Source organism: Pungitius pungitius, chromosome 16 (genome assembly GCF_949316345.1).
Source record: "Pungitius pungitius chromosome 16, fPunPun2.1, whole genome shotgun sequence".
In the NCBI taxonomy this organism is placed as follows: domain Eukaryota; kingdom Metazoa; phylum Chordata; class Actinopteri; order Perciformes; family Gasterosteidae; genus Pungitius; species Pungitius pungitius.
Genome location: NC_084915.1, coordinates 13839864 through 13867529, shown reverse-complemented (window position 1 = coordinate 13867529; position 27666 = coordinate 13839864). Strand labels below are relative to the sequence as shown.

At 45.1% G+C, this 27666-nt stretch overlaps 1 protein-coding gene across 2 annotated transcripts; it reads right to left on the bottom strand.

Annotated features, from left to right (window-relative positions):
* Nucleotides 1-2908: 2908 nt before the first annotated feature.
* On the bottom strand, nt 2909-27403 carry klhl13 (kelch-like family member 13). Of its 2 annotated transcripts, XM_037466670.2 has the most exons (8): nt 27306-27403; nt 25824-25895; nt 13682-13823; nt 12607-12739; nt 11346-11542; nt 10250-11045; nt 7920-8033; nt 2909-3782 (listed from the first exon to the last, which is right to left on the bottom strand). In XM_037466670.2, exons 2-8 carry the CDS (start codon nt 25874-25876, stop codon nt 3295-3297), a joined length of 1923 nt encoding a protein of 640 aa, XP_037322567.1. In that variant the 5' UTR covers nt 25877-25895; nt 27306-27403; the 3' UTR covers nt 2909-3294. The 2 variants fall into 2 exon arrangements, with proteins under 2 accessions (XP_037322567.1, XP_037322566.1); XM_037466669.2 differs by lacking the exons at nt 25824-25895; nt 27306-27403 and adding an exon at nt 23367-23705.
* Between the last annotated feature and the right edge of the window lie 263 nt (nt 27404-27666).

Below are 27666 nucleotides of genomic sequence, written 5' to 3'. Positions count from 1 at the left end.
AGTGTAGGAAACCTTCAGGGACATGGAGCCGGAGCTGTATTTAACCCAGTGAGGTTAAGTAGCTTTCCCACTGAGGCTGCACGCCTTTGTTCAAGCGCTCGGGGGTTATTTAGTGGCTCTCCGTGCACACGATGATATAACGTGTTCTTTGTCGCCTCAAAAGGATAATCTCAAAGTTAGAAAAGCCGTGTGTGTGTGTGTGTGTGTGTGTGAGCTGTATCTCGCCACGCATTCATATTTATTTCCCCGCTTTCTTCGTTTTCATAGTCAATTGATGGCACTGAAGCATATCCCAGCATGCATTCGGGCGGAGGTAAGGAGACACTTTGGACAGGCTGCCAGTCAATTTACAGAGTCTCCAAAATCACTTTGAATTACGGGGGGGGGGGGGGGGGAGGCGGGGGACACTTGAGTGAAAGAGCGGAGCGTGGAAACAGAAACACGGCGCGTGCTAACAGGAAAGTCAGAGTTCATCGGAATCAAGGAATAAGGGATCTTAAATAGCAGACACGGAGGTAGTGGAGGACATCCTGTCCTGCAGGGTTAGGGCCAGATGCAGTACACGGATTAAAACACATGAACAATCTGTGTCATGGTACATTGCACACAGAATACCTTTATCGAAACAGCTGTGGCATAAACTAGAATCTAGGACTGAGGCCAGATGTGGAAAAACCCAATCACCCCTCCTCCTTTTTTTTTTTCCACAATATTTTTTTTTTTTAAAACACTGCAGCTGGGGCAGGAACAAGCAGTGGAACAGGCGGTGAATTAGGGACAGATTATTCTGCACACAGTCACGGGGGAGGAGGGCACGAGAGGAGAGCGAGGACTTGAACCTTTTCTGAATATTGATGATGAAAGTGAGCAAAGTGAGCGACATGTAACGCGAGACCTTTGGCGCGAGGCAGCTTGTGATTCAGCGCAAAAAAGTGAAATATTCCCAGCAGCGGCGGCGGCGGCGGCAACGTCACGGTAACCCGCCGAAGGGCCATTAACACCGGCGTGCACGCGCGCCGAGGCCAGCAGGGGGCCTCGTGGCCGTGCGCGGCACAGAACAACATCCGGCAGCCCGCAGTATCTAGGTCATTCTCTGGCCGGGGTGAGAGGAGGAGAGGAGGAGTAGAGCTTGGGATAAACAAAATATTTACAAAAAAAAATAATGAAAAAAAAAAAAAAAAAAAAACTCCTGCTTTAGAATTGCTAATGTGCAGACAATGGCCGGAGGTATTAAAGACATGGGGGCAAGATTATTAACGGTGGGGAGACATCTCTCACAGCTGGATGATTAACATCTTCTCACCTTTACATTGTTCTCTGAACACTAACCAGGCGTCTTATTGCGTAACGCCCCAAAAACAGCAGGCGCCAACAATGCACCTGGTGACGCGTTCGTGTACGGCTGCACGCGGCCGCCTTCACGTCCCACTCCTCCCCCCCCCCCCCCCCCCCGGGAAGGGTTGTTGTTGTTGTTGTTTGGGTGATTTATCACTCCATCTCCTCTAACTAATGCCTTGGTGTCCAGGTGACGGCTCACAAAGTGTGATTTGTTCCCAGCGAAATGTCCGGGGAGAGGCGGCACTAAATTCCAAAGCTTACCATCGTCCATCCCGGATGCCTCTGGGCAGCAGCTGAAACCCGATGCGTTGTTTCTCTCCTGTTCCTTCAAGAGGACTTTTCCATTAAAAAAAAAAAAAGGATTACAAATGGCCCATTTCTTAAATGATGCAAACCAGGGGCGTAGCCAGTAATGGGCCAGGGCGGCACTGGCCCACCCAGGCAAGTCCGATCAAATTGTTTTTTAGTTAATCATTTTTAGTTTATCTTTACTATTCAAAATGTATTTAAGAAAATATATTACAATAAAAGGTGTAACTGTTTTTGCAATTTAGCTATTGTCTTTTCTACTCTATAAGGTTTAATTATTATTTAAGTAATTTTTTCTCTACAAAAAAAAAAAAAAAACTGTAGGCCCACCCACTTTTTCACTGGCACGCCCAAAATACAATTTCTGCCTACGCCCCTGATGCAAACTGACGTATGGATAAGATAATCGATAATGTGCAAAAAGATGCAGTGAGGGAGTAGAGGGCTGAAGAAACACGTGGTACTAAAGCTAAAAGCACAAGGATTTAAAGAAGGACATCAAACCAAGTTAAAGTCACGGAAAAATAACCCGTTATGAACCTCACAGGGACAGGTGTTCATTAATGGGATATGATGAGGATTTAAGGCTCACCTGGTGATTACACAAATGTTTTTGTCCCCGCTCACAGCGTGGAGCAGACATCTCGGACGCCATATGCCGCCGTTGGAGCGTTAATCGGAGCCGGGAGCAGGTGGGGCAGATTGTGGGGGCATCGCCATCCGTCTGGATCCCAGGAGGAGCGGCACCGGAGGTCGAGGGGCCACTTTTCTGGTCGGCACTGGTCAGCCGGCATAATGTTCATGTCCGAACCGTTTTCTGTGGCTGGCTCGTGCAGATGGCGGAGGACAATATTTACATACATAGATTGTCGAGATCAAAAAAAGCTACTGGTGACAAATGGGAAGCGATATTTGTTTTTAACCACGCGATACTTTGAAAACACGTGTAGGGTTAAGCTTTTGTAGCCAGCTACTGGATGGGGGGGGGGCGCTGTAGTCAGTAAGGACAACAACATTTTGAATTACTTTCCAAAACCATGTTTATTAAATTTAAAAAACACCATTTTGTTGACAGTTTCATAGCAATAGCAGGAAAGGACTGAAACCGTCGGAGGGCGACGTAGACGGGGCCCGGGGGCCCAAACCCCGCAGTTAAAAACCGGCTGTGTTTTGGTTCCTCAATTGTCCCTACGCCTCTGCTTCCTGGAGTCCCCTGCAGCGGACCCGGCATAGACGAGGGGAGTCAGTGCGGTGGTCAACGTTTCAAAAAAAAAAGTAGAGCGCTTTGAGAAACGAGACGTAAGAAAACTCCGAAAGACATCAGGTAGAAAAGTTGATTTGCAAAGTCACTTTTCAAGTCAAGATCATTTCCTGCCAAGATATATACCGAGTATGCGACATTAACAGGTAATTAGGCTGCCGGTACATGTGTTCAATCACTTTGGGAGTGGTTTCTGCACAGCTTTAAGGGGACGTGGAACCTGGAGATACGCAGGGCTGCGGTACAGACGTAGTCCAAAGAGGAAGTGCAAACGATGTCCATAAGGGAGTGTTTGTTGAAGGGCTCGGGTGGGTTAGGGGGTGTCACTCACGTGGGGGTGTGAGCACAAATAGAGCCACTCCTCCATCCCCCCCCCCTTTTATTCATCAAGGCGCCGAGAGGGGCGACTCTCTGGAGGGTGAGCACGAGATGTCCTCGGGGGGGAAAACAGTGAGCGTGCAGGCTCGGATCCCGCCCAGCGACTCGGGCAGGTCAAACACTTTGTGCCATTCGTCCTTCTCGGGGTCGTACTTCTGTACTATTTCCACCATGCAGCGATTGTTCCACGAGTAGCCGCCCACCACGTAGATCTTGTTCTCAAACACCGCCACGCCCACGTCGCTCTGGCCCCGCAGCATGGCCGCGATAGGTGTCCACAGGTCCAGGGCGGGCGAGTAGTACTCGCAGCTCAGCACGTCGTCGTAGTCGCTGGTGCCCCGGAAGTGATTGCCCCCGATCACGTACAGGCGGTCGCCCACCGTGCACATGCAGTGGAGGCCGCGCACCGTCGTCATGGGTGCCTTCTGAGTCCATTTGTCAGCGTCCGGGTCGAAGCACATCAGCTCCTTCTGAAAAGTGTCGTGAGTGATTCCACCTGCCGGGGGGGGGGGGGGGGAAAGGAGGGTTAACACAGGAAAAAAAGAAAAAAGATTAGGTAATCATTCGGAGGGGAGTAGGGACAGCTTTGTGCACTCGTCATTAGGGCCGATCGGAGACCTGCATTTACGTGGGCCGTGCTGAGCGCTAGCCACAACACTGGGACATTCGCTTCCCTGTCGTGAAAGAACAGCCGGGGCGTTTTTTTTTTTTTTGGATCACACCTTTCCTCCATAACAATTTTCTTCTTTTTTTTTTGCCCTCAACGCAAACCCAACGACCGACAAACAGGGTGAGCAGAAACTCAACAAACGGCGGTCTCCTCCGCTGCGTGAAATAATGCTGATGATGATGATGATGAGGAGGGCGGCGCAAAGATTACGAAACAGACTGTAGACGGCGGGACAAAAAAAAAAAAAAAGAGCTGAGAGAAAAGGGGGAGAAAACAGGACATGTCTACAGGGAAGGCTTAAAATAAAGAGGAGACATAATCCCAGCATGCATTTGGGTGGAAGCCAGCCCGCCCCCCTCCCTCCCCCCTTAGGCAGAGTGACTGGGAGCAAAATGCAAAGAAGATGTGCTGCGCACGGCGGATGGAGGAAGGATCCCTCTGCCGCCGTGCTCGGTTTATTGTCTACTCAGCTGCCCCGTTCAGTGATGCTGCACCTCCTCAGCTGATCCAACCCAGAGACAGCCCGACCATCCCGACCGTCCCTTTTCTTTGTCCAAGTAGTCGACGGGGCAGGTCTACTGAAACAGCGCCAGACGTCAGGTCCTTAGAAATCCTCTCGAGGGGCCCTGCTGCTATTCGGATTCAGTTAGAGGGCTTCGGCCTCTCTCTGGTACAATGATGTCTGATCAGCCTCATCAGTGCCATTAGTGAAACACGAAGGGCAGCCAAGGCCTCTTTAGACTGTCTCAGAGAGACGAATGAACACTTCATTTAGTAAACTTACCATTGTTTGATGACCTATCTGAAATCACTTCTTTCTGGGGATTGTAAAAACACGCTAATACAATGGCAGACCATTCCTGACATTATTTGCAGAGCTGCTCACATGTTTAAAATAAAAACTAGATGGGAAAAGGCGTGCAGACATGAAGTTCACCACCCTTTGCTGCATGAAATAATCCAATTAACAGCCACCTTTACTACTCAAATTCAAACAACGGCCATAACAAACCAGCTTTGTTAAAAATCTATCCAAATGCATCAACACCAAGACAGATTCTTCCTATAACTTTTAATACCAAAGTTACCTCCAACTTGAGCAAAAACCAAATCATTCTATATATGAAAGGCCAATTCCTGCAGACTAAATGCTCAAAACAGTGCCATTATTAACCCTACGTGCATATTCCTGACCAAAGTAATGAAAGGAGCTAGTTCCATACGCACAATGATAATATACATACAATAAATTAGGCCTCCTTGGTTAAAATGCAATTTTCTAAACAGATTTGACTAACAAAGCTGATATCGGCCAATAGTAGCGCATCGCAGATTGACTTGATAAATGATTTCAATGAAGTGGATTAGAGTTAAAGAACGTTGTCAAAAATGCATCATTTTGTATGATGATTTGAAAATCTCACCCTCAATACGCATCTTTGTCACAATTTTAAATAAAAAGAAATCCAGAGGAGACCCCCAAATATTGATATCAGTATCAAACCACCCCCCCCCCCCCCCAACAGCCAGGCCATCACAAATGGCTGGAGTAAAAACAGTGGAGCGGAGGCTGTGCGGCTCGGTGCTGGTTTCCCCCGCCTGGAGTCTGAACTCGGACGCATCGCTTGAGCGGTGACGCTCTGTGGGCTGACTGCATCTGTCAGGTTCATCCAGCTGACAGGACGCCGTCAGACAGCCGGAGAACGGGCCCTGATCCGCTGTGACAGACGGACACGGAACTGCACTTGGGCGAGGGTCACCTTGCACAGCGAGGCGCTACCGCGGGGGCCCCCGGGGCGACGCAACGTCTCTCGTGTGTCATAACCCACAGCTGTACTCAGAAAAAACAAAACAAACGCACTAATTTACACGCTTTCCACACACACACACACACACACACACGTGGAGTCAGCTGCTGCAGGGTGCAAAGCAGGACATTGTGTTCATGCGTCGGGTGAAATGTACTAGTCTGAAAACACTGAAATATGAACAAAACAAATCCATTAAAATATCAAAAAGAATGAGCAATAAATATGATGCACAGCCGGAGGCCAAAAGAAGAAGAAGAAGAAAAAAAAATATTGGAAAACAGCTGGCATCCATCAGATTAGCTCGGTGTAGGAACATTATGGTTTTCATATTTCACTTTTTTATTTCATTGTAAAAAAAAAAAAAAAAAAGAAAGAGTTGCTTTTCATCTTTGCTCCGCGGTGATTTAAGTCACGCGGCCTGTGTGGTCCTAAATAAATCTCAGTCCCTCCCCAACCCACATGAAACCCTCACAGAGTGTGACATGTAAAAAAAAAAAAAAAAAGGAAGAAAAAAAAAATTAATTAAGTTTGAGGTTTTTGTTTCAATGACAGTAATCATGTATGAAGTTAGTTATTCATTTCTGTTACTCAAGAATCAGGAGTAAATTAAAAAACGTTTTCACATGAGTGCACAGAGGAACATTCTTGCAGCACTAAGGCATAATGCCAACAACATTTCTGAGAAGGAACTAAAAACAAAACGTAGCAAATGATTAAGTGAAAAATAAGTTGGAATGCATCGATATAATACTGAATACAGAAATCTGCAGGAATAATGATATCTGTGAATTATGAAATAAATAAAACCACTCGTGTGCACAATAATAAAAAAACAGAGTGCATTTAATAAAAAAATAAAAAAGATTGTATGCTGGTCAGCACCTTGTTTTGTAAATCAACATAATACTGCAGGTAATCAGGTTTTGGATATTTTATTTTCACTCGCCCCCCCCCCCCCCCCCCTCTGGCAAGTACAGCATGTGTTCATGTTACGATGTGTTAAAGGCCGTGGAGGCGGAGTCCATCTCCAAAAGGCCACCTCTTTGAATAGTTCATGAACTCACAAATGCATTGAAATTCTGATTCAGGGCCCCTGATGGTCAGTTAGCTCCTTTAGTGGTGCACGCTCAGATTGAGCTCCGCTAGTTACATTTCTAAATGTTTTTAGAGTTCCTATACACTGTGCATGTGTTTGGAGATAAACTGGTCATGCAACTAATCCAGTAATACTGGGTAAGGGCGTCCATAAAACTCATTACTTTCCATCACCACCACCTAAGTTTTACCAAAAGACAAAAAAAACAGATCTAGTTGGCAAACTGCTGTGATGTTAATGAATGTTTGTGGTTGTCGAGCGATGGCAGCGCCGACGGGCCGCGAGGGATTAACACGAGCTCCTCCGTATTACACCGCCCACTCATGCTTCAGTCCTCCACTTCGCTCCATCCTTCCCAATTCCCCACTCGCCCCTCCCATCCCCGGCCTTTATAGCACCACTCTGGATTAGTCACGCAGAGAAACTAGGGCTCATCTCCATAACGCGGGATCCGTTTCAATCCCGCGATGTGAGCGAGTACCGAGGGTGACGCCCGCAGAACCATGTCGGCGTCCATCCTCGCAACCGACTCCACCCCGCGAGCTCGCCATCGACGCATCAAAAGAGTCGGGAGGGATTTATGAAAGTCTGCAGTTGTGAAAGACGCTTTTTTTTTTTTTTTATGTGAGAAATTCAGTTACCGATACCTGTAATTGATTTACTGAAACCATAAAAAAGTACCGTCTGTTGGGAAAAAATATTTGTAATAATACGGAATTGGGTTCTAAAATGATCATGTGTCAATCAAACTGAATCCATATTGAACATTGCAAACCAAAAACACAGCCAGTCTCAACGAGTCCCGGTAACTCATGATGACACATCCAGTCGCGTTGGAATGAAAGACACCAGATTAGATTTCATAAACATGCGAGGCTGTGCAATCAGCCACTTGCTTTTTGGAGGAGAAAGAAATGATCTAATTGGAAAATCGGAATGCACTGACATTTATTCCAATTAAGACTTGAAGACATGAAATCCATCTTTGTACCACACGTTCAGCAAACGTCACACGTGCCTCTTTATTCGGGTTTATTCGAAAATGATCGTCCTTACCTGAAATATACATATAACCACCGTACACCGTCCCGGCGTGGCCATAATGTGGTTCATTCATTTTGGCAACATATGTCCATTCATTTGTCCTTGGGTTGTAGCACTCCACAGTAGCTTGAAAAAAGAAAAGAAAGGATGCATTAGTAGAAAGTAGGTCAAGACACAACTAAGGAGGACAAACAGCAGCAAATGAGGCCTTGGAGGGTCTCAGCGTGGGAGCTAAAGCACAGATTAAAACACACATCTCCACGACCCCACCCGCACTCACTGCACGGGGACCGGGGAGATAGCAAGATGCTTTTATCTCAAAGCCTCAGAGGACGGCTCCAATACATTCGTCAGAAAGCGGAATTAGGGACACTGGGATGTTACTATTTATGATGCACGGGCGAGCGACTCCTTAACGAGCGGCCGCGGCCGTTGGGATTGGACGCAGCAAGTTGCATAACCAGCAGGACTCCGATACAGAGAAATGTGCTTTGATGAAGTGTTAGTAAAAATTACAAGGAGGGGGTTGCTTTGCACTTTTGAGTCAAAAACGCCGCCTGCAGACGGGGGCGCCAAGTGTATATTTATGACATCATAATGGACAATAGCTATGTTTTCATTTCATCTTCCCACCTTAGGAAAGTCTCATCTGCATATGACAGGATACAGAATAACAATATTTATTTTAAACAGAATCTTGTCCTCACAAAATGTGGTCGAAGAAAAATAAGTGGTCTCAGCTGAATAACACTGTTTAAAAGGCTTTGGTTGAATCAAACACTTTAAACGATATAAAAAAAATACTGTCTCTGAAATACAGCAGCTCAGTAACTTAAAAACAGCCTGCGCCACATGGGGAAATCTCAGCGGGCAAAAACTGCAAATAACTCACTCGGCTAGTTTAATAACCATTATTTGACCTTGAGAAGTACACAAATCCCCACAGCAGATCAGTGGAAATGTTTGTTTATTGATTGGCCAAATGATCAAGTGACAATTGATAGAAAATGTTCCATTTGTGTCACCCGGGGCGACAGAGGTAAACAATGTACCTTAAACACACAAAATAACTCCACTCTAAAAACGTGATAATGAGCAAACAATGAAGTCCAATAGGGAATGGTGGTTCTGTCTTCATGGTCAGCGTGGGCCAGTTATGATGGAAAGCTTCCTCCTGTAAATATCCGTTTGAACGTCGTTGAACTCCTCTTTAATAATCTGGGTATTTCAGACGTTCCAATAAAAAGCCACACCCGGGGTGGCCTCCCCCGAGTAAACCGCTGTGATGCCAGGGCCGGGCGCGGCCACACAAGAATCAAGGCCTCAGCGCACGCAGTGAAAGGGCAGCGGGGCGGAACGCAGTGAAGGGCGGCCGCGTGGACCCGTCGCCCCCTGGTCCTTTGGTCTAATTATAACCCAGAAGAGAGGGCCGCTCGCTCAGGGAGGGGCCCCTCCCTCGCCCCCGCTGCAGTCACACTGCCCAGTTTAAGTACTGGGTGGCACCTTTCTGTGGTCCACAGTTACGGGTGCCGAGATTCCAGACTGGTTACGCAGCAACCAAAAACTACAATGGACGGATATAAATACATCACTTCGTTGGAGGAGCTGCGTGTCTAAATGTCACAAAATTCAGTTCAAACTCTGACAAGTAATCAGATTGCTGACTAAAGATGAGCTGACGCGATGCCTTTATGAGAACCGACAGCTTTGAACTTCCTGTCTGCTACGACGGTTCGTGTGCCGACTTCAACTGTCGGGACCCAAGAATAAGATCGCATCCAATATCCTACTGTAGCAAATAGAAAATGTTGAACTGGGACCTTAAATAATATTGGTATTCAACGCAACAAAAAGACTGTTGTAATCTAGGTGAAGAGATATCACACATTTTGTATTGTATTTTTTAACCATAGATTGAAGCAGAATATTTGATAAGAAAAATCATTTTTGAAAATGATTACATCCGTCTTGATCAATACATTTGTGCTTTTGGACTGAAGTACGGTGACAATTGTTTCTGTTAGCTATTGATAATAACATGTTATGAATGAAGGTGGGAACTGTTGGGTTCAAAACACTTCTGCACTCGGAGATTACAGTAATTTGATTACAGCACGCATCTTCTGAATGATATCAAATTACACACCGATTATGCACGTGACGATGTTGAAACTGCAGGCACAACATTTCATTACCGCCTTATCAAACGGCGCACACACAGGCTTTCTGCCACGGTTTCTTGGTATCTGAAGTGCATAGATCTTGTAGGGTGTCAATAATCTAAAAGAAAGGCGTCCACTGTTGCTTAGAAGAGAAAAAAAAAAAAAGGAAATAGAACTCACCGAGTTCCCCGGCCGCGTTCCTCCCGCCGACGGCGTAGAGGTGTCCCTTGAGCGCGCTCAGGTGGAAGAAGGTGCGCTTCTCGTTAAGGCATGCCACCTGCATCCACTTGTTGTAGCGCGGGTCGTACCGGAACACCGTGTCCACCGCCGTCTTGCCTTTGGTGTCGTAGTTGCTCTGGCCGCCCACCACGTAGAGGAAGTTGCCGATGACCGCGATGCCGTGCTGGTAGCGGGGCGCGTCCATCGGCGCCAGCGCCTTCCACTCGTGGGCCTTCTCGTCGAAGAGACGCAGCTCCTTGCTCACGACCAGCTGCTGGCGCAGGACGCCGCCCAGCGTGACCAGGTGGGCGCTGTCCGAGCGGATGGCCGTGCGCTCCGACTGCATGACCGGCTGCATGTAGGGCATCATTTGGTAGTTGCTGGCCTCCAGGAGGAGGTTGACGCAGGTGTTGTCCGTGCGCATGAAGTCCACCGTCTGCACGTGGTTGATGAGCTCCTGCGGGCTCATGAGGGGGAAGCGGATGTTCTTCATGAGCTTGGAGGCGTAGTCCATGCGGCTGTCTTCGTAGCGCAGCCAGCGGCACGCGGCCTTGAACAGGTCCAGCTCCGTGCAGTGTTTCAAGCTGTTGCTGGACAGCACGAAGGCCAAGCGCTCGAACGGCAGCTTGACGAACTCCCCCGTGCCCAGCAGCGAGGGGAAGTTCTTCAGGATGAAGTTGTTGACGTACTTGTCCACCTCCGTGAGGTTGTAGGCGTTGGCGATGCGACCCACCTCGACGCAGTTGTCGAGAGAAACCTGGCGGGGGGGACACAAACGAGGACACGTTTTAGGAGACGAATGAATGAGAAAGTGAGAATATAAAATACATCAGGGATTTAACTTGCTGCAGTCTGGAGGGAAATGCAATATGTCATTTGTTTTCACTGTATAATTGATACGTTTTCATTTTTTGGACTGATAAGCAATTTGTAGATACATGCACCATAAATTAGGAAATTTGATTTCATTCAGTCACCCTTTAACATGTTCGACAGCTGGTCGAAGTAGAGGAGATGCGAGTGCTGTAGTTTTCAGCTTTGGTGTCTCACTACTTACCCCAGATATAAGAAAAACCTTGCAGAAGTCCAGCACAGGAAGGATTTGTAAGAAGCTGGCCGCCTCAAGTGTGTCTTGCAGATTCTCCATGTTGAGTGACAACTTGGCCGTGTAGATAAAGTCAATGATCTTCTTCAGGCCTATTCGGTTAACTCCATGAAGCTTGATGCACATTAAATCCTGTTCTTTCATTCCACCTGCACCGGGAGAGCGTGTGGGGGTGGAGGGAGAGGAGAGAGAGGAAAGAAAAAAAGAAAAAAGGTAGAAGCTCATACATAATCCTATTTGACTGACAGGTCTGCACGCAGCTGCATCTATTCAATTATTTTTGAAACCTTGTTATACAAGCTTTATCCTTCAAACAAATACAACTGAATCAATTAATAAAAATGCAGTATTCCATTTAGATGCGTGTACCATTGCGTGTAAAGAGCAATGAAACGTTTTCAGAGTCAAAAGGACTTATGTTCAGAGAAAGGATAGAAGGTATTATGAAGAATCCCGTTGCGCTGCACTAATGAGCCATCGCACACTAAGTACAGCTTCCCCTCGCTCCCAGTCTAACCAGCTCGCCTTTTGTCCTCGCTGCAGAACAGTCTTCACTGTTAACATGTACTCTGAATGCTGAATCTTCAAATTTGCGTCGACTGGTGCCACGATATGGGATCCGAAGAAAAGCGCTGACTGTTTGCTTTCGTTTCTCAACATATACAAGGGAATGCAATCGACAAGAGTTCTAAATTACTAATAAAAAGCGTCATTTTAAATTTGCAGCTTAATGCAAGCTGCAACCAAAGTAGTATGGTCCCTTTTTTTAATAAACGAAAAGTACCCTTCATGCACGGTATGTATTTAAACGTATTCAAGGTTGCTCTTCCTCTACACACAGCATGCCTGGGAGACGAGACGGACCAATAAGTCACAGTAGCCGGCATTAAAAGCACAGAGGACCATGAACACGAGTGCATAACAATAAGCGGGGTCGGTTTTATAACAAGGAAACTTATGAATGCACAGACGCAATCCTGGAGGGATGCGGGCACAAGGTCAACTCGAGCCATTTCTCAGGAGGCGAAACAGTGACGGCGCTGAAGCATGGAAATGTTCATAAAGAATGAATGCTTCACCAGAGAATAAGTGCAGGAGCGAAGATTATACACACAGTATATCTATATGACAAAAAGCAATCAAAAGCATGCCCCGTGGAGGGAAAGAGCTCAACAAAAGGCGCTACCAGAGCAGAGGTTCTGGTCAGACCCACCTGTGAACATGGCTTTGAAATAGTCGGACGAGGAGGCCATCATGGCGCGGTGGACGGGGAACGCTTCATCGCCGTCCCCGGCCACCAGCGTGACGTCGCATAGTAAACCTTCTATCCTCAACTGGTCGAATCCCTAAGAGAAGAGGAGAGCGGTCAGGGGGGAAGGGGCGAGCGGTGGCCAATAGAAAAATAATAGTAGGTGAGGAGCCTCTGGTCTACAGCATATCATCCCTTAGTGGCCACATGGCATAGTGGGGACATGTACAGCATGGAGGCATTACTTGTATTACATCACACTTAATTCACCACTACTCTTTGGGGAACTGCAAAACAAATAATGATCCCGTCCTTAAATCAGAGAGGTTATTGGAGGTCTGAAGGGCCGTGCTGCAGATTCATTTGGTGTAGTCTTTGGAGAGTCGTATTTTGCATCCACTGTTTAATCGGTTTGGCTGCTGCGTCCTTGAGGCTGCACGCACACGCACGCACGCACGCACACACCTTCCAAAAGGCACCGGCTAACTGACACGAAGCACGTGTGCCAACTATCTGTGGCCAAAGAAGAATCACCACCATCACCCCCCCTCGCTGTGCTCCGACAACAAGAGATGAATGTGCAGGCGCATGGTGGGAACGCCTCTTGCTGTGGAAGATTAAATAACTTCATTTCATTCATTACTTCTTCCAAAGAACATTCCCTGAATGATTTATGGTGCTTTTTTGTTATGCATATATATATATATATATATATATAAAAAAAAAAATTATCAGAATGCGCCAGTATTCAAACAATTAAAAAACAGTTTATCTTACCGCTACTCCTAAATAGTGCAGTTTTAATGAGCTACCTGAGACTTCTTTGTTCTTTAAAGTCAGTAGTTTTGATTCAGCACATTAACCTCGTTTGTGGTGAAATTAACCTAGACAGACATTTGTCTTTCAAAAGAAGATGGCAGGATATCAAAATGACCGCCTCCCCAGCCATTGCACACAGGATATCAGAGGAACAATAAGGGACAGATGGAAACATTATCAGACAGTGAAGACACTTGACTTCACAAGGCTGAACACTTACCTGAAGAACCACTGAGCTGTGCGTGTTGCTTGTGAAGAACCGTGTGTTTCCCGTCTTTGATGCCTGAAGGTGAGCAGATATGCCCATGTCACCGTAGCCCAGAGCCACTTTCATGTGAGCGTCGTCGTCCTCCACGAGGGATCTGTTGGGAAATGTGCAGCCAAAACACGTTTTTCTAATGGACAGTTTTCCCTGTAAAAAGTAATTAAAACAGATATACATATAGGGGTCAGGAGCTCAGAATGCAACAGAGAACTGCTCCTCAACCATTTTTCTCCATAACAATCAGCAATAAATCCAACCTCCCCCCCCCCCCCAAAAAAAACACATACACACACGCCTGTGAATTGTGAGATCCTGCGAGTAGTGTTTTATTTGGATGCACTATGATCCGACTCAAGTCCTCAGTAACGATGCAACAAACAGTGGACACGTGTCGTCTCTAAGACTCAAAGACCATTTACAATTCCTGCACCATGGATTTGATGCACCGAGCACACGCTCATGCTCTTCAGGGGCCCGTGATGGGGCCAAAACGTCTACTGTAGCGTAGTGACACTCGGAGGTTCGATTCCAGCGGGATCGCGCCTTCGATAGATCGCACGGCCATGTGACGCATCGTCGCCCCGTGTTACACGAGGACATGAAGCAAACCATTGGACTGTTTTGAAATCAGCTGCACAGCCCTGAAGGGCATTAGTCTTCAGAAAAGCGGCGACCGAACTACATAAAAAAGACAAAACCTAATTTCTCCCATTTCAGCACTGAGGGAAAAACAACCACTTAGGAGACAAAAACACAGCTAATGGCCACTGAAGTTTATCAAAGCTCAAAATGTGTAACAGATTCTTCTCTACAATAGAAGTCTATAAAGTCTGAAACAGAAACCCCACTCTGAGAATGTGATATATTAGCATTTCTCATATGAATAGTCCAATTCTTGTGATGTTCCCGTGCTCTCGGGCAGTCTGACTAAAACCCAACATAAAGTCCGTAACTGCTCCACAGAGAGCGCAAGCGTGGAAAGCCTGTGTGACTCAGAGCCTCGAGGGGAATCCTCTCGGGATACGGGTACATTTTGAGCCAACAAAACTGACATGAGAATGAAGCTCATTTGGGTAAAAATTAGAAAGAAAAGAAGAAACCATAACACTCGGTGGCTCAACTGTCGCCATAGGTTACATCGTCCGCCAACAATGTGGATTATTCTGCTTTCACTTTAATGCCGAGCTTCTCTGTACCTTATTTCAAAAGTGAGGCTGTTTTGAACACACAGGTCTGTCTAAAAAAAAAAAAAATAGTCTTCATTTAATCATTCGATTTTAGATATTAGTGTACATTTATTATAATTAACACAATGTGTTATAAAGTGAGGTTTTGCAATGTCACATGACCTAATTTTTGACCTCCCAAAAATGTGTGCAAGGTTCAAAAGAATGTTAAGAAAATTAGAGACAATGGAACAACCCCTTTTATAGCAGAGGGGAGGACAGTGGCTATTTTTGTTAAAAGATGAAGCTGCTAATAGAACCGAAGGAATGAGAGTTTGAATATCAAAGGGTTAACGGCGTTGTTGCACAGGGGAAAAGGGCCTTATTTCGCACACGGAATAAAAACCAAGCTTAAAAATACTACAACTACTCTCCACGCACGATCTAGAGATGACAAAATAGTCACCCAATATGGCATGTAAAAAAAAAAATTAAAAAAGGGGTGGGGGGGGGGGGGGGGGTCTCATTTTCAAATGTAGATTGGCCCGGTTTTGATCAAATATTCTTTCACAAATAAAAATGTCTGGCTCAGTGTAACGGCACATTTGCGTCTTCAAAACAGGGAGCACTCGTAGGATGTAGAAGACTAATGGCTCTTGGGCGGAATATTTATGTAATGATTCTACTCTAAAGTCCCTGCGTGTCTGAACACTTGATTTTTCTGCGGCTTCCTGAGTGGTTTCTACCATTTGTAAGGAAAATGTCCCTTGTGCTTGGTGGGTGTATATCTTAATAAAATATAGCTTTTAGATGTTAATAGAGTCTTAGAAAAATCTCATCTCATGCAAAATGTACTTAGACTCACTTCTCAATGTGACTGTATTTTGAGACTGATCAGAAATAATGCTCATGATGTAAATCTGTAATAGGGCCGCAGAGCAATCGTTATGTACCAGATGCACTAAACACTGAGGCTGTTAAACGCAGCACTACTGTTACCAATAAACAGGTGTAAAGGTTTGTGCATCTGCTCAGCTGAGGCTCCTCTTCCACTAAATGGCAGAATCAATAGTCGGCACCGTGCTAGACTTACGTGTCATTAGTTTCTTGCTCTATGCTACGCAGAAGGAAGAGAATTAAAACGGTAAATAATTATATTTAATTGCAGTTGCGATGAGACATTTGTTCACTGCCGCACCGTGGGCTTTGGTTTGAAAAAAAGTAATCAAGAGGAAAAAGTAACTTTCCTTCCCTTTTCTTATCATCAGAGAAACTTCCCTTTACACCCTGAGCCGACCTCAGAGCCGGCAAAGGCTGACTGATGAGATGTTGTGTGTCACCTCACGTCGCCTCACATCTTTAAACTTGAACTCACCGCTAAAACTTCAGCCGGGGCAAAAAAAAAAAAAAAGGCACTTTTCTTTTTTAGACTTTGAAAGATTAGGCCAAAGACATTCGGCGTACATGATGGATCCACTTTAAGAGAAGGTCAAAAGGAATCTACTAGTCATTCTTGTCACATGCTATACAAGAACTGAGGGATAAAAAATAAAATAAAAATGGCAAGAAGACCAACGAGGGTGAGCAACCACAAAATGCAACACAGAAACACATGCTTACGGTCTATTCTCTGTGGTGATGAGAGGATGGGTTCAGTAATAAACGGGTGATGATCATGGACCACGTCTACAGGGGAAAATAAAAAATATCGGTGACACACTCAAACAGCGGTCCCAGTCACACGGAGACACACAGCACAGGCGACGGAGTGGCACATTTACCCCGTCAGGTGGTAAGTCGGACAGGCAGCCGGCAGGGGGCGGGCCGTCCAAACCACAAAGAGCTGTCGGTGGCTGCCGGAACCAAAACAAAAAAGAAAACAAAAGTGCTACAGCATCCCATGTGAATGTTCTGCTCTTGCCAAAATAACAAAAAGGTCCCATGAAAACATGACGGATCTTCGTGCTGCGTTGAGCAAAACAAAAAAAAAAAAAATCAATGGAACTGTCCTTATACATTCATTCAATACATCCAATAAAAGCGTACGTTTTAAGCTCTTAAGACTCATTAAGCTAGCACTACTCCACAAAGAAGCACCTGCTATTGTGTTTCCTATAACAGATGATTAGTCTAAACACTGACGGGTGGTTTCACAGCAGCATATCACAGCACCCAGTTTGCTTCCAACAGTGATTATGAAACCCTCACATCTAAACAATGCATTACGATACATACTGCTAATCTCTTAGGGGAAATAAATTGAGTTTAGTAAAAAGAACGCTCCAGCTTGTGCTATATCAGAGGATCAGAGGTTGGCAGAGTCATGGTACCAATTAATTCAGAGAGGAATCAGGCCCAGCTATGCACAGTTAGCCATGAAGACCCGTTATTAGTTCAGAGTGCAGCAATGTATCATCTTCACACTATGAACCAGTGTGTCCCCACAGCCTCCTGCATTATGAGACTTTTTCTTCCCACAAAAGTAAAAGAAAATACATTATTAACTGCATCGAGAAGGACAAATTACAGAGCAGGGAGGAAGTATTGAGTAATACGTAAAAAGGGTCTTTTTAGCGAGTGCAAAGCCTAACATCCGCCCTTGCACCAGTGACAGTTTACCTGAAGCTGAAGTGCTCTCGGCTCGCTTCCCTCAAATGACAGTGGAAGGGTCTTAAAGGATTAATGAGTATAGCTTTGCAGCATCGTCAAGCTTAGACGCGCATTGACGTACACTTCATTAATCTCGTCCATTTCAGGTAACATCCGAACCACTCGGCTGTTTCTGGAGCGAAGGACTAATTTCACATCCTCGTTATAAAATCTTTAAAAAAAGGGAGGGACCGCGGGTTTTCTCGTCTGATTCACGCAGGCCTCATCTTTTCTGACAGGAGCCACGTGTCCACCAGTTAATCTGCAGTGCTGAGATGGGGTCAGCAGAAACATAGCACGCAAGCTACTAAATGTGATGGAATACGGGTGTAAGTCCTCGTGTACTCACAGGAGGCAGGAAGAACAACCTCCAGAAAGCCCAAATTAATTTTTTTTTAAAAAAGCACGTACTGCTAATGAAACATTTATGTGCAGCCCATTATTCTTGGACTGCTCTTTGCACAAACTGCGTCACACGGCCCATTGGAAAAAGTTTCGGTCGCTCGCAGCTTCTCTGGACTCATGTGACCGAACACAGGAAGAGCCCGAGAACAAAATAAATAAATAAATAAATGCCACACCGGAAAAACAAAAAGAGGATACCTCCAGTGCCCAGAAGGCTGCCTCATTGGGGCTGGTGTCCTCGCTGCAGCAGACACTGGGACTTATGTGAAGTAAAAGACTGCAGTTCACAACACAATTGGCAAAATAAATAGTTTGAAAAAGACTTTTAGATATATAAAAAAAAAAAAAAAAACACTACAGCAACAATGCTGCAGCAGAAAACTGCAGCTCGAGCTAAAGCCATGTACAGCGCAGTGTGGGACTTTTAGTACTGCAGCGGTTCGACACTTCCATCAAATTACAACCCTATCAAAAAGGTACAACATGAGACGAGCCAAAAATGATCATCACATAGGTCCCTGCAGAGCCCAAACAAGGCAGAAACCCAGCCGCTGCTTCGCCACCTTTCCCTGCAGCCCCTCACCACCACCTCCACCACCACCACCCCTCCTCCACAACAGAAAGATTTACAACGCAGAGGACAAAAAAAAAAAAAAGAAGTGTGAAATTCTTTGTACATGAGTGAAATTTGCCCCCGTCACCAAGCAGTGTACCGGGCAGAGCGAAGGCAGCCCGTCAGTCTTTATATCCTCCTCTCACACCAGAGGCTTCTGTTCCGTCTCGAAAAAAAAACAGGACATCCAGCGTGTCTGGATTCGCAATGTGAAAACGTTTTTAAGAAACAAGCTCTGATCTGCTCCATTTTTTTATTTTTTATTTCATCCATACACAGCATTCCAGCAAACAAAATTAAAGAAGAAAAAAAAGCCATCACTTACGAGACGATTCAAACATCTGCTCCATGCGTCTGACGAATGTTGTTTGCTCTGCACATTATGGTAAAATTGCCACTTCCCTAATTAATACTCTGCTTTAACCAGCTGAATGGTGGATGCTTGCGATGTTCTATTCAGACTCCTAATTGCTGGAAATCACACGTGGAATTTGGATTTAAAAATAGATTAGCAGGATTGAACGGTTAGAATAAAATGATGGGAGTTAAAAGGGGGAGTTGTGGTATTTGAGAGGTTCTTTTTATGAGCTTTTTGTTAATGTGCACTGAAAAGCTGCGACGTGGTAAACAAGAAACATTTTCTGACACATCCTGTGAATTTGATGAGTTCAGTGATTATGTTATGCACTGCATTAAACGTTAGAACCTCACTCTGTCCAGAACAAACTCACGATAAATCTCCAGATAATTGCTCCAATCATGCACGTAATCTTAGCAATTTGTCCGTTATAATGAGTTTGTAATTACACTTGATAATCAAAGAGCGTTTGCGTCGCCAGAGGGCCTAAAAAGAGACAACCTACAACCCAAAACCAAAAGAAGGCTCAAACTGCACCACAAACAGTTAAATGGAGGAAGGTTCAGAACGGGTTTGCGTGTGGGTGGAGAGGACAATCTGTCGACATGTACCAAGTGCTTAAATCGACCTGCTGGACACTGAACGAAGGAACACGACCCAGCAGAGTGTGTGTGTGTGTGTGTGTGTGTGTGTGTGTGTGTGTGTGTGTGTGTATGTGAGAGTCAACCCAAAAAAGGACAACAACAGCCAGAAAAATACCAACTCGTTAAAAAAATAATAATAATAATAATTTGAAAAAAGTGCACTTCTTGGTTTCATTTTTGTAGAGAAATGGCTTTGGGAACTGCGTAGTCACACAAGGACCAAATCCAGAGAAAATACAAAGAGGCCAGAGATGTGTCACAGCAACAGGGAATCACACACATCAGCAAAAATTTAGCTTGAAATCAGATAAGTAGAGAGGAATAACTTTGCATACGAAAGGGCTTAATCTCACTGTAACCACCTAAACAGGGATGATTGATTGCCGATCCTTCCCCGATCATACAGGTCAGCATTATTTACCTCTTCTTTTTACATATTTGACTGTCTTTATGTGGTACAGCTTCCGTTATGTGTGAATTGTTACAACATGTATGCACTATATGTGACAACGTAAGCAGGGCTAATAAGAGGGAAAAATAAAAATCGTACGGAGGAAGGAGGTGCAGTGGAGAAAATTTTACACCTCTGAAGAACCAGGTGTTAAAAAAAATAAAAATATGGAAATGACAAAGAGGGCTCGTATGGGTCCAGATTCAGAGCAATCTACCTAGAAGAGGTTTGGAAACCCCTTCTGTAGACAACTTTGTTTGGCTCATACAAGGCGGACAAAGGTGATCTAAGGTCACTGCTTTAAATGAAAATAAAAAAAGGATTTCAGGATACAGATGAATAAATCTGGACAGATAATTGCTTCAGTTCCCCGCCCTGAACATTTTCTGTACAGCTGTCGCACGGCAAGGTATTCCAGCACAAATATTCTAAACATTTCTTTTGGATGTCTAAAATACATTTTGCCGCCCCCCCCCCCCCCCCACCCTCTTTGCCTTGCCCCAGCAGTGCATTGCTTTGGCCGCAAGAGGTTACTCCTATTAGCTGATCCAAGATGGTGGCATGGCAACAGTCATCGGCTGCAAGCTGCACACTACCTCAAACAACGCCTCTCGTGTGGGAATTCATGATCCATCTGTACTTGGTACAATGTGTTGTCTAAGAACACCATTGGAGCTTTAACATTATTTATATATTAAATTATATTTTAATAGTATTTAGGTGGAGGCTTCAAATAAGCCCAGTGGGCTTTCTGCACGGTTACATTTTTATGGTTTGTGTGTTATTAGTTAATTGCGATAATGAATAAATAATAAATAAAAACATCTCTGCTGGGGCATCATGTCTGACTCAGTCCAATTAACAGGTAATATCTGAGGAGACCTGTGAGTTGGATTAATGTATTTTAACATAGAAAGGCGTTTATCGTCAGGTGTTATGTACTGCCAGCTGGCAGATCCACATTTCTTTCTATTATTTTAGAATACGTTCATTTGGTTATTAGTCATTTACCTCAGAGACTTCAAAGAGCGTCTCGTGAGGAGTAGCGCAGCGGATTCAGCAGCAGGAGAAGGATTCGGCAGCCACACGAGACATGCGAAGCATCTACATTCACAAATATCTGTTAAGAGACTTCCAAAGCCTTCATTTGACTTGAAGCTGCAGGGATTTTCATTTGGTCACACGGGCTTTCATTAAAAGTCTGAACATTAGAAAGACTTAGGTCTTAAGCCGTCGCTGCAGCAGCCTTCATGTTTAGAGGTTTTGTTTCTGAAACTATGGCCTTCAAACCAAATATATCAGTAAAACCTAAAAAGGACAGCAGATAAACCACGTTTAGACTAATGCGCTGAAGCAACGTATGAAGGTCAGAATGAGATCATTCATTTTCGGATTTCTTGTGAAGGATAGATTTAGCCTGGTTGAAAAGGAGGTGCCAAAAGAAGAAGAAAAAAAAGAAAAGCTTTCTGGCTCTCCGTGACGCCTTCAGAGAGGTGATCACTACAGACAGCCGTCGCACACATATTAAGCGCTCGGTACTGGAACACTGCAAGATGAGGGTTGACATTCATTCCAGAAAAAAGGGAATTTTTTTTGTTGTTGTGTGAAATTACATCGGTCTGCTGAGCTGAAGATCATTCTTGGGGCCGAACTGCCAGCAAAATCTGCTCCAAGGGCAGTTTTCCGGTCTTTAAGTAATATATATATATATATTATATATAAATAATTAGGGCGGTACCTAAAGTGTCACATTGTGAAAACTAATCTTAATTATTTATACATCATCATCGTCAGATGTACTTGAAAGGCTCCATCATTCTGTCGCTTTATATACAAAGTTTACCCCAGCAGCAAGTTAAAAATGTCTCCAAAGCCAAATGAACCGTTGCACCGCCGCCGAGGGCCTATAAAGAGCCACTTCTCCCTGACCACACACTAACCTATAATTGGTGGCCCCGATATCAGGCTGCCTAAAGAACACAGCTCACAATACACCCGTTTCAAAATAGTTAGTGGTCAGGGAGGGGGGCAGAGCGAGGTGGAGCCGCGAGGCTTGAATGTGCTTCACTTGTTCGTGTGTGCAAAATCTCCTTAGAAGACACGCAAGTGCCAACCCCGCAGCAACTTTAGTACACGAAATGTACTCTCGTCCTTGCGCTTGTGAAAATGTATTTTAGACATTCTTGTGCCGAAAAAAAAGGTGCATCTGCATCTGCAGACGGGAAGGACCCCAGATGGAGATTTACATCCTGTCACACAGGGTTTGCAAGCGAAGCTAAAATAACTGGAAGGCCGCTTGTGTGATCCGTCTCAATAAGTCTGTGTGGGGAGAAGGGAAAAAAAAACGACATCTTCCCCCGGCAATTGCTACGACCCCAAAGTGCCCTGTAGCAAGGCCCTTAACCCTCAACTGGTCCAGTGGAGCTGCTCAGTGGGCAACAGATAAGACTGAGGTCGAACAGGACAGCTACCAGGTGTGAAGGTGTGTGTTCCAGCTAAGCTACCAAGATGAAAACTAAATGTTGCCAAACCTTCCTTACTGTTAACTTTATGGAATATATATATATATATATATAAAACATTTAATATTTCTGCAGGTGTGCCCCAGTTTCACTGAGGAGGAGCATAGATTCATCTTGCCAGGATGCAGCAACAGAAATTAAGCCCTTAAGCTCATGAGTAAAGCAGCATGATAGCTGGGGACTGCATAAATCCAATTTTGTGAAGAAAAACAAATAAATCCTCCCAAGTAAGCCCATTAAATTACATTACGCCAATCAGCTAGCCTAGCTTCAAAGTGTGTTGTTTTTAAGGCTTTGGTCATCACTCCGTAGGCCGAAGCCCGGTTGCAGAAGAAGTCAAACGGAGACACTTGTCCATTTCAGAAGAGCGCAGGAAACAGGGTAGAGGGTGGGAGGCAAAGCCAGAGGTACTCCCATTCTACCCTCCCCCCCTCTCCTGAACATTAGCAGATGACAATAGATTCTAAACCAGGGCACGCCAGACATCCTGACAAAGGCAAGCTCCCTCCAAGCTGCTGAGTCCCTGCTCCCAAATAAACACAGCCACGGGGAGAGGGCAAGGGTCGGGGGTTTGGTGGCTTGCCATGTCCCGGCTAGCGGCACAATGAGTCCTTTTGCCCGAGAGCAAAAAAGGACATAACGCACGCAGGGCAAGGGAAATGTCCCCAGGCTCAATTGCATTCGGCCTAATTAATGCTGCAACAAAGCAGAACAGAGTCCCAATCATTTACAAAAAAGGAAAATGATAAATTATATATTAGAAACTGAGAGACAAAAAGGTCTCCACAGTGCCACAATGTTAGAATGAGGATGCCGTTGAGCTCGTACTCACATGTAGGCAGGTGAAAGGGGTGAGGACCTGGATGTCTTAAGAACGGGTACCGGGAATTTCCAGCTGACAGGAGAACCGCTTTTCCATTTTAACGGCATGTTGTTGTCACCAGAACGGTGCTACGGCAACACCAACAGAAAAGACCATTTCCCTGAAAAGGTTTCGGATGCAGTCTTCCATCCCACTCTGCCCACACCATCTGAGGAGGAGGGAGGAGAGGAGCGGCAGCAGGAACACACTGGCGGAGGCAGTGCGGGCTACCGCCGGGGCTCGGACTACAGCAGCAGCAGCTCCGAGAAGCCAATAGACTGCATCCACCACGACTCCTTGTCCTGCTGCATTCACGGCTCGTCTCGTGGTGGGAGGGAGGGAGGGTAGATGGGAGGGGGGGCCGGGGGGGGGGGTTAGCCAAGCCTTCCCATCACCCTTCCATGGTTTGTGATAAAAAGCCCAGTAGCTGAGCAACAGTGCCACCTTGTTAGGTGGAGTTGTGATTACAGTTTTAGATCCGTGTTCTATGCAAAGGGCGAGAACATTTCTGCCAAAATGTATTTTAGTATTTAGTTCAGTGAAAGAATATAGAATTTACAAGATATAGATAGAAGTCTTTAACAACCCGATGACACCCAATTCCCTATGCATTAAAGTGTGAGTATTAAGAGAATGGACAGATAATACAACCAAAAAGTTTGGTATAGAATCATTCCCATACAAATGTGATTTCATTATTTGTTTATGGGAATCACATAGTCTTTTCACAGTGTTCCATTTTGGAGTCTTTGCCCCCCCCCCACATATATATATAATTGTTGGACACAGCTGTGCTGTTGCTGAACAGAACAGACAGTGGGGTGAATGAGGACTATTTAATTATTCATGGGTACAGCCAGTTACAAATCAGTCCGAGTGCCTTCGGAAGAAGGCAATTAAAAAAGAAAAAAGGTGAACAGACCCCGCTTATCAACTTAAAGAATATGGCTAGAAAGTTCAGGTACCAATTCTATAGACTCAGAGTTAAGTGTGCGAGCGCTGAATTCCCGGCACTGACCCGACTTCCCTCACCTGCGCAGAGAGCAGACGCTCGGCCTCCACGCGGCATCTGTTTGGGCTAAACTGCAGCAGGTGGCCCCTGCTGGCTTAAAAACGGCACCTCGGTGTGAAGGCCACGACCCGCTCAGCTGTGTGGCTGCTCTAGCACGCTATATCTGGCTCCACTTTGTGATTTGCACATAGCAACCCGTCTGCTGTGGGACACTTTTTCCCAAATGATGCAACAAAGCTCCACAGAGGTGGCGGCTCATGGTTCCAAAAGGCCACTGGGATGCCTAAAGGCCCCCTTGTGTGTATGTATTTTTTTTTTTCCTCCCCGCAAATGAGAGGGTGCAGTGAAAAAAAATCATATCTCGCTGAAAACACAAGTTGTCATGCACATCGTGTTGCCCCACTTTTATTGAATCGATTTGATTTGTTGGATTACTGCGCAAGAGATTAAGAAGCAGCAGCGTCTGATGTAACAAAAAAACAACATGAACAAGGTCATGTTAGTTAAGCGGGTACCTTGTGAATCTAAAAGCCCCCGACGACCCATCAAAGACATGGATTTAAGTTTGACCACCTCACACAGCGGACGCGCTCTCATTGGCCGACGACACAAAGGACAAATCAGCATAACTACAGACCTAATACCAGGTTTGACAAGCCCACAGTCGTTCAAGTAAACAGTTCCATGTTAAAAGATTCTTTGCTTTATAGTTGGATGTAGGAAGGTCTTGTGTGTAGCAAACATTATGTTGTATAAAACAACAAATAATGAAAAAAAGCAATAAGCTTTTCATTTTAACATGTCACGCCACCTGGCTCGCACAATGTAAACCCACATTTGCCCGTCGTGGGACTAATAAATTACTATTTTATCTTACGTCAGTCACGGGATTGATCTTTACACATTTGTGCCGTTTCATAACTTATTACTTGCGGCTGTTCTGTCGGAACACAGCGCACATGTATTATGCAAATTTTATCTCCCACATCTCATAAAACGAGTTGTACGTTGGCCGGGCCGACACCGGTCAGAGTAGACGGCAAAGGGGGCTGTGACAATGATGTTGGGGCGACAGAACGAAGGCTGGCGAATAATGTTAGCCAGCATTATGCACATATCATTTAGGTGCAGACAGACTGCCACAGGACAAAGAATGGCACAGAAAGTTGTTGTGACACTCTGTTAAGATGCTCAACAGTGGCTCTCAACCCTGTCGATGAGCGCCGTGAAGCTTTTCTTTCTCACAGTCTAATCAGGGGATTACCTGATTAACAACTCCAATTCCAGGGCAACGTCATTTCCTGGACCCGACGGACAGGACTCAGGAATGACAACTGCTGTACCATTTTTAGTAGGTTAATTAGTGTTTGCAATATAAAGTCACATATTTACAGTTGCCAGACATTGCACAATACCTTTCGTGTAGTCCGATGGGCATCGTCTCCCCTCTGTGTATAGGGTGCTCCATACCCTCGCCAAAACCACACCTAAAAAACAAAAAAACCTACTTTAACATTTGAATGAACTCTTTTGTCTGGGGAAAAAAAATTCCACCCATTAAAAACCTAGACCTATTATAATAACCATGCATGTATTTTTTGCAATCTGGTATGTAGTAAGTATTATTTTGATACAGTTCAAGTAAAAATACCTTAAAGTTACACGGTAAGCAAGTTACTTTTTTCAAAAGCATCAACTGAGAGCAGCCATGGTGAAATACCATAATTTACACTTTAAAAGTTTCTAATTATTCTGACTTGAGACCAACAATGACAATGATCACCCAGTTGTCAAACTTTAGCCACACACACACACACACACACACACACACAAATAAATGAGAATAAAATCATGTTTATTTTTGGATACACCACGTCCCACAGAAGTCATGTCAAGGTGCATTGCTGCCCCCCCCCCCCTACCCTTCTAAAATATGACAGTGGCATCTTACTTTCCAACTTGACACACACACACGCGCGCACACGCGCAACTAGGCTAATTGGAGCTAAAAATATCTGCCCGTGAGTTTCTTCACGGATCCTTTTATTTTGGATATTCGGCTAATATGCTTGACGTCACACATTCAAAGGCCGTACTGATGCGTGCGAATGGTTTTAACAAGAATGACAACTGGTCCGCACTTCGGATACGGCAAAGTTTCCTCGTTCGTTTGGTTCCTGTAGTTATAAACAACCCCCAAAGTGACGTGATATTAGTGACTCCACCCAGGTGGAGTTAACAGGTTTGTGCTCCTTTGGGGGCAGCCGCGAGGAGAACGTCGGTCCTTTAAAAGCTAAAGTGTATACAATACAATACGCTAGGGAGGAACTAACTTCGTCAATCAAGTGTCCGGGCGGAGTAGCCCACCTGCTTGCTAGCAAAAGCGTTTCAGCTATCCGGAGTTTGGCGTTAAAAAAAGTGTCTTTAAGTTAGACTCACTTTTATCGCTTGGAAGTGACGCCGACAGGTCCGCGCGGGGCTCGTTTTCTGGCCGCCTTGCCCTCGACACAATCGGTCACATCTCCAGTGGGGACAGGCTACGGCTAACTAGCCAAGCTAACCCTTGAACGATAACGTTGGCTAGCTTGATATAACGTGAGAGCAGGACAACCGGCCACACGACTGCTCGGTTAGTGGCCGGTAATCAGCGCTCGAGAGCCGGGGTTAGCATAACCAACGAGAGGGGGAAAGACCGGGGTCTTAACGTGAGTTAGTTGGGTTAACATTAGTTATTAGTTAAGTCTCGTTTGTTTGCCACCAGCAGTAAATGACTGTGACTGCCTGTCAACCCGGTATTTGTTGTTCTAATTACTACCTTGCTATATATATGATGTTTCAATGTACATATCTATTACGAATACCCTCTGTAAACTTTTTTTATATAGCAGATTCCATACCTTCAACAACGAAGTAACGTTGACCAGCGTCCTTGTTTTCCTTCCAAGCCCTCAAATCCACTTATACCACTGGAACCTCCTTCCTATTTCTATCCAATGAGGTTATCGTTTACTAGCGGAGCTGGAGTATTCCAACTTTCCATTGGCTGGAGAGTATGGCAATCGTTTCTCATTGGCTCAAAACTTCCGTTACTAAATAAAGTGCTCCTAAAGAGGAGTCGTCTTTCTGCGAAGTGGTCGTGTCATGAAAAAAATGTCTGTGTAGCTTTATTGAAAAAAAATAAAAAACGAAGTTGATCACAGAGGCCAAACGTCTCTTCGAAACGCTCAGAATTAGTTACAAGGAAAAGACTTATGGAAG